We start from the raw sequence: 8,100 nt of genomic DNA, 5'->3' as shown, positions 1-8,100 counted from the left end.
CCCCACAAAGATTCCTCGGGAGAAACCATGTAGAAACAGGAGGGGAGGGGGAATCGAGTGTATTCACAGACACTAGACTACTACTAGAGTATGGGTAACTCCATTTTAGATGCCCTGACATCTGCGTTGGTCTATGCCGTTGCCGTGCAGACCCATACGTGTAATGGAGGCATTGGAGGAGGGAGCGTCTTCGCCACAGACAGACCTCTTTTCAGGAGGGAGGGGCTTTTTACTCCCGGATCACATATTGGAGCTTCCTGGAGACGATCGCTGTTATTTTCCTCGGTGTCCTGGAGCATAGGACGTTGATGTACAGTAAGCAATAAAAAAACGTATAAAACGTATACATACGCTTCGCGCGTACGGCGTTCGATATTAATAAAGCGTATGGATACGTTTCCAGCATTTTTTGTGTTAAATTAGTCATTTCCTATGCTAGGGTTAGGGTTAGGATGACTGGTACGTGATTTTAATTATTTGTATCATTGACTGTTTCATTGATGTCTGCTCTCAGGTGTGCTGCAGTAGAATGAGAAATTGTCTTCTCATTATGACATCATCACTGCCCACCATCAACCATCATCATCACAACCTATTCTGGATTGGATGTCCTACCAGTCAGTCACCTACCTGTCCCCGCCGCCGCCTCCTCCTCTGTCTCCTGCTGCTGATTGGCCAGAAGGCTCTTCCTGTGGGCGCGACTGTTCCCCAGCACCACCACCACCAGCACTTCCACTCGACCCACTCCATCAAAATGCCCGGCGACATAACGCTGGGGGCATTGTTCCCTGTCCACTCTCGGGGTCTCAGTGGAGTTCCTTGTGGAGAAGTGAAGAAGGAGAAAGGAGTCCACCGTCTGGAGGCCATGCTGTATGCTCTGGACCAGATCAACAGTGACCCAGACCTCCTCCCGAACATTACCCTCGGAGCCAGAATCCTGGACACCTGCTCGAGAGACACCTACGCCCTCGAGCAGTCTCTGACCTTCGTCCAGGCTCTGATACAGAAGGACATATCGGACATTCGTTGCTCTAACGGTCAACCGCCGATCATCAGGAAGCCTGAGAGAGTGGTGGGTGTGATCGGGGCATCAGCTAGCTCCGTCTCCATCATGGTGGCCAACGTTCTACGCCTGTTTGAGGTATTGTTATTGTTATTATTATTATTATTATTATTATTATTATTATTATTATTATTATTATTATTATTATTATTATTATTATTATTGTCAGGGTGAGTAGTTTTGATTGCTTGATAGAGATGTCTAGAATGAAAATATTTCAGAAATTGGAGATTCTCAGCTTTCTAATAATGTTGAATCTTTTATTCTCCAAATATTTAGAAATAAAATGACACGTCATCTGTCAGGGGGAAGAGGAGAGAGATAGAGAGAGAGCAAAATATGCTATACAATATAATAGTTAAAACTATGATGACAGCAATAATAATAGCATGTATAACATTCTTTAATATACAAAAATAATGGTGGTAATAGCAGGTGTAACAATACTATAATATAAATTATACTTTATGTTGACATTTTGCAAACGTATAGCACATTGACAAAATTAATGTAAATAACGTTACATGCAAATCAACTGACAAGATTGTAGTTGGAATGTGTATGACAAAAATATGACTCCCGTTGGCCATCAATGTACAGTACTATGGTCAACATGTCAACATACAGTAGCCCATATCCTGTGAGAGCCTTATGGGCGGCCTGCCACAATACTATCGGAACAAGGCAAACATATGACACATTTTCGATTGATTGATCAATCAAAAAAGTCCCATTGCTATCATGGATGCCGGCTGGTGACATGTGTGTGTCAGGCTGTGTCAGCATGGTTTATTTTCCCACAATGCTCTCTAAGCGTGGGAGCCAATCACAGGGGCTGGCCATGGAGCAGCCTGGCAAGTTGAGCCAGAAGAATAGACGATAGATAATAAGGATTTAGGGAATTAACAAATTGATTCATTCATGTTTAACGTGGTACACTAGGCACAGTCTGCACCCCCTTTAACATGCAGGGACAGCTGTACGCCCGGGGCGAGTTGGTAAAGGGGCGAGTTGTTTTGTATTCGGGAGAGGGCTATTCCCCCAAGTATTGCTAAATCATTTGATATTGTCAGGTTTTAGCCCAAAATTGCAGAGTACAATACAGTCATGGACTTCGAATGAGGAAATACAATGAACTATATTGAAATGTATTGAAATTTATTGAAAAGATTTCCAGCACAGGATGAAATCCTCTACGCCAGACTCACAACAGACATAAATACATACATGTATACATAAATACATTTGTATTATTTTTTTCTTATTTTTTTCTTTTTTTCTTTTCTTTTACACTTCAAAACAAACCAAGTTCATGTGGACCCGCTCTCTTAGTTTTTTTCTTTTCTTATATCTATACATAATACACTTTCAAGTCCCGTATTTACCCGTCTATGACCTTATGTAAAGTTTCACAGCCTACTGAATTGGATGCGGTCCAGCACTGCATTATTTCTGTGATTATTTGATCATGGCCTGCCAGCCCATTGCCATCTGCAGGATCCTATCTATAGGTTTCTAGTGGATACCTGGTATTCATCCTCATTCAGCAATGCAGTCTGGCTCAACCTGACTCTATGCTCCTCTTGGCTGGTTTAGGTTTTGTGGTGTATATCCATGCACTATACTTTCTCATCTAGCTGGATTGTGAACTGTGCGTGTCTGTGGGCTCACATTAGGCTCTCCACATGAGCAGTGTCTGATGCACGTGCACCTGCTGTGTGGCTTATGCAAGCTCTTTCATGACAATTTGGTCTATGAAAATGCCAGCTATTTTTGTATTAGTTTCCTTTTTTCTCTGTCTTGGTCTATGAAAGGTACACTCATCCTTCTCTGTCTTGGTCTATGAAAGGTACACTCATCCTATGACGTTGAGTGAACACGAGTCTGGCATATTGCCCATGGTGAGCAAAAGCATGGAATCGAATTATATAAAAACTATTCACTTTACTCTGCTATCCAAGCCTTAGAATGTTTCTGTTGTTATTATTGTTATCAGGATATGTGCAGCAAAACCTTAGCTAGTCCAAACAAATGCACACTGATTGATACACCGCCACTGGCTGAAGTCAAGCTCTGGGTCACGCTTTTTTTCCACCTGAATGAGCACAGTGTTTTATTGCCTTCTCCAGGCCGAAGGCGTAGTCAAGACCCGTAAATACATTCTGCATCTGGGTTACGAAAAGACCCGCACCGCCGCCAGCCTCTGAATATATACAGGGCTGCACATAAGTGGTGCGCCACAGCGCATGCGTCGTCAAAATTCAAAATGCGCTGTCAATCAAGCGCCGGGAAGCGCTTCTGCGTACCAACAGCCAGGGCCGCCTAGAATGATTATTATGGCCAGAATACTAGCCTGGGAGGAGGCGGAGGGCGGTTGACAGGAAAACCTGACACAAATAGTTTCGTCTTCTCCGTTTCAGATAGCAAACTACTGTAGTCCCCGGTGTAAAAGGGCATGCTTTGGATGCTTTGCACTCTTCCCATTTGCCGCTGTGCTTGTGTTTGTTTCCGGGGTGCTGGAGCAGCATGGTTGCTCGTGTGCGATGGCGTCTCAGAACCCGAATCCGAGGCAGAAACCATATTAGGGTCTCTCACAGCCTAGGCACCGGCCACCGACTTTTTACGGGTACTAAGGTTTTAGTTCCGACATAGTGGAGTGGGAAGAGTTTAAAGCATTGCGGACTGGCACTGCTGTTGCCCAACATGAACACCGTGTCTCGACATACTGTCCCTTATTATCGTAAAGTCGGGTAGTGTACACTGTTTATTTTTGCACCGAGGAGCCATGTGTGTCTGACTGTCTGACTACGTACGTCGCCTCAGCTTAAAACAAAAGGGAACTAGGGAAGCCTGTTGTATGCTTCGCCGTACGATGTGTAGCATGTTAAAAAAAAAAGCTGATCTGCAAGCTCACAATGTGTCGCAACACGTTGTGCGCTAGTAGATCGTTTATTTAAGTAAAAAATTATAAAAAATCTAAATATTGCTTTGATGCTCATATTATCCTTAGGAAGTGTTAAGTTGTTTTTATTATAATATGCATTCCATAGGGCTGGACCACACATGGACCTAGATTTTAGCAAATTTAGATTGGAAATAGTGGGATGAATCTACAACAAGAGCCATTCTAGGGCTAAATCTAGAGTTGCAATACCCTCCATTGACTCCCCACTCATCCAATAAATATAGTTTTGCTATAAGTTATTCATCCCTCTTTTATCCATCCGGCGAGACGGGTCGCCGCATTTTAGGAGCACCAAGAAACTCCTCCAGGTGCTCCTCTGAGTACTAGACCAAAAAAGTTGTGTGCAGCCCTGAATATATATATATATTGAGATTTTATTTCCTTTAGAGGATAGCCCCTTGAGATGTATCATCTCGTTTTAGAGGGGGTCCTCGGGCACAACACAATGAATACAGTACATAGACAACATTAAACATGTCGACACAGAACAATACACTTACAACATCAACAAAACATAGATGCTCTCCAAACCACTCAAACACTACATCAAGACCAGAAGCAACTGCACTGAAACTCCTAACAAAATACTAATAGTGATAATAATGAAAATAATACAAATAAAGATAAAGATAAGCATTAAAGTACACACCTCTCTCCAAAAACAAGTACAAATGGGTTTCAGGTCTACAAGCAAAGAAGCCTTGAAAATATTAAATGATGTAATTGATCTCAAAGAGGCAGACAAGTTGTTCCAGTCTGATGAAGCTTTAAAATGAAAAGCACGTCTCCCAATTTCAGTAGATGTTGTGGGTACAGAAAAATAAAGTTGTTTGAGTATGTCTAAGAGGATATCTAGAGTTATATGTGACTAATAATTGTTTTAAATATGATGGATAATTAAAGTAAATGCACTTTAAAATGAAAAATGAATGGCCAGAACTCGTTGGCTTCTCAACTATTTAGCAACGCCTCCTTGACGCGGAATTGCACTGTGTACAGCGTTGGACCGATCGACGTGACGCTATACACATATACACTCCCTGGAGGCCAGAGCAAATTTGTCACATTGGCCTGTTATAGCGCCACCGGGAGGCCGATTCTCCTTTTACTGATGTTGTCCAAACATCACACAAATTGGTACACATTGGGCTGTATTTTGCGTGTCTTAAGTACCAGGTCTTATTAATTAACTTAAGACCTGGAGGCGTGGTCAATGCTCTTTGGCCACTCAGAATAGCCAAATGGCATTGATCACGCCCCAGGTATTAAGTTAAGTAATAAGACCTGGTATTTAAGACACGCTAAATACAGCCCAGTATCTCTATAGTCATGTGATCAAGGCAGATCTGTCCGAGTTTTCATATTTTATCCTGATTGGCTATTAAGATTGACTTTCCAAAGTTTGCAGTAGTGGCCCACTTTGAACAAAACGCCTGAAATCTATACGGTGCTTCTGTTATATAGCGCCACCAGGAGGTTGATTTTTCAAGATTAAAACAATGTATCTGCTAGTGAAAAAACTATAATGAGTTACCTCCTTGCATTTCCATAGACTGTCACTAGAGTGCATTGATCAGTGGTTCAAACCTTTTTTTGTTTACTTGGAGCCCCTCTTACTGTACATGTGACAAAATCTGAGGCCCACACCGCCCATGCTCGCTCTCTCTCTCTCTCTCTCTCTCTCTCTCTCTCTCTCTCTCTCTCTCTCTCTCTCTCTCTCTCTCTCTCTCTCTCTCTCTCTCTCTCTCTCTCTCTCTCTCTCTCTCTCTCTCTCTCTCACTCACTCACTCAGACATTTATAAATGTTACATGTGGGAGTTAGCTATTTTAAAGTTACAAGAAAAGTTAGAAAACAGATGCTGTATGAGGAATTGGAATTATATCACATTGAGAACACACATGCAGAGACAGTGGATAAAAGCGAGGACTTACTTAGGTTAGGAAAGTGTTTTATGATTTTGTGCAAATGAGTGGTGCTGTACTGTACTGTACTGTACTGTACTGTACTGTACTGTACTGTACTGTACTGTACTGTACTGTACTGTACGGTATTTACGGTAACTCACTATGATCTTTGGAGCCCTACCCCCCAAGGCTGGGAAACACTGGCATAGATCATGTTTAATTATTTTAATAAGCATGTTGTGTCCTGTTTGACTTGACATCCTAAAAACCTGCTGGTCCAGACAAATTAGACGCAGCCCGCAGAGTTAGTTCAGGCAGACAACCTCAAGGGGGTTCATGCCATGCTCAAAGGCTCATTCTATACTCAAGGGGTTAACATGCTGCATTACTATGTGGGCGTATAAGTGTGTGCAAGTCTCACACGTCATTCGCCGATGCGGCAGTCACCTGACCAATTGGGCAGGCTACTTAAGCTCACTAGACTCCATGCTCTTCCTGCCTTCCTCTGCTCATGGTTCCCGGTTGTATGTGATGTTTTCTCCCACCACCACCCCAGCACCACCGGTGGGCTCTGCTATTTATGCTCCCCATGGGGGGGTTAATACTTGCGCAAGCAGAGCGCGCAAGTAATAATTTAGCCCGGTCTTCGTTCACTGTGACAGCCAACCCGCCATTTGATGTGTATGCAAAAAAACAGCAAATCTGTGCCTGGTTTGCTGGGACCAGATCACATAAATGACCATATGTCTTACGTCATCATTTAGAGCTAGTCATACGTATACTATATACATAATCAGTAAAATAAAATAGAAAATTGTGACTGATCTGCTGGGACCAAAGTACATGGTGTGTATATGTATGACTAGCTCTCAATGATGACGTAAGAAATATGGTCATTTATGTAATCTGGTCCCAGCAAACCAGGCACAAATCTGCTGTTTTATTTGCATACGCATCAAATGGCGGGTTGGCTGTCACGGTTTTTGGCGCAAAGTAAACACAGTATACCGCTAATCAACTTACAACTACATACTCTATATAGTATATGTATATGTATACGTATGTCTTACGTCATCATTTAGAGCTAGTCATACGTATACTATATACATAATCAGTAAAATAAAATAGCAAATTGTGCCTGATCTGCTGGGACCAGAGTACGTGGTGTGTATATGTATGACTAGCTCTCTATGATGACGTAAGAAATATGGTCATTTATGTAATCTGGTCCCAGCAAACCAGGCACAAATCTGCTGTTTTATTTGCATACGCATCAAGTGGCGGGTTGGCTGGCACGGGTTTTGGCACAAAGTAACCACAGTATACCGCTAATCAACTTACAACTACATACTCTATATAGTATATATATATATATATATATATGTATACGTATATTTTAATTCAGTTTATATACCTTTTTTTTCATCACATATCAATGATTCATTTTTCTTTAAAAAACTAAAAAGGGATCCAGATATATCTACATCGATAAAAGTGTATTTCTTATATAGATAGAAACCTGAACCATACTTAATAATACTAGGTGTTTATATGCATAAGTAGGTAGCAAATAGTTACATCTAATAATTATACATTTCAAACGTTCCTTCACAGAGATACTGAGATTTGACAGTTTGCAGCGGTCGAAAGTACTTGCGCGCTCTGCTTGCGCACTAGTTGGCCATTTATGGCCTACTAGTGTGCAACAAGCAAGTATGCACTCGACAGAGTGCAGTTCTAGTTGTATATCTATCTCCCTGCTCTTTATGTTTTATGTTGTTGATTAATCGTGCCGAGCAGGGAGAAATCCAGCAGAGCCGAACGCCAAGTCAAATATCATATGCACACTTGTTACTCATTCTGTAATAAATATTGGTAAATCTATTCGTGAGTTGTCTGCCTGAACTTAGAACAGTTAAAGATATAGCTGCATATTTTACTACATGACTAAAGTGATTCTGAATCAGTATGTGAGTCAGTATGTGAATGGCATCATTTATGGATGTACATTTTTGAGCGGTGCCTCCGCTCAATTACGCATGTGTGTCCCTGTCCCTATGTCCACGTACATACAGTACGTGTCTGTCTCTGTGTCCGTCCGAGCATGGAAAGCTGCAACATGGTAACTCTGTCATTTCGGCCCCACTGACATTATCAAATGTCACCT

At 41.9% G+C, this 8,100-nt stretch overlaps 1 protein-coding gene across 1 annotated transcript in view; it reads left to right on the top strand.

Annotated features, from left to right (window-relative positions):
* Positions 1-550: 550 nt before the first annotated feature.
* Positions 551-8,100, top strand: part of grm6a (glutamate receptor, metabotropic 6a) — a gene marked incomplete at its 5' end in the record, with an annotated part of 46,123 nt that continues 38,573 nt past the window's right edge. The window contains one exon of the mRNA XM_083769653.1: positions 551-1,141. Coding sequence (XP_083625779.1) covers positions 551-1,141 — 591 coding nt within the window. The remainder of the gene's footprint in view (positions 1,142-8,100) is intronic.

Source organism: Protomyctophum parallelum (assembly GCF_964188405.1).
Source record: "Protomyctophum parallelum genome assembly, chromosome: 7".
NCBI classification, from domain to species: Eukaryota; Metazoa; Chordata; class Actinopteri; order Myctophiformes; family Myctophidae; genus Protomyctophum; species Protomyctophum parallelum.
This window is presented reverse-complemented; position numbering and strand designations above follow the sequence as displayed.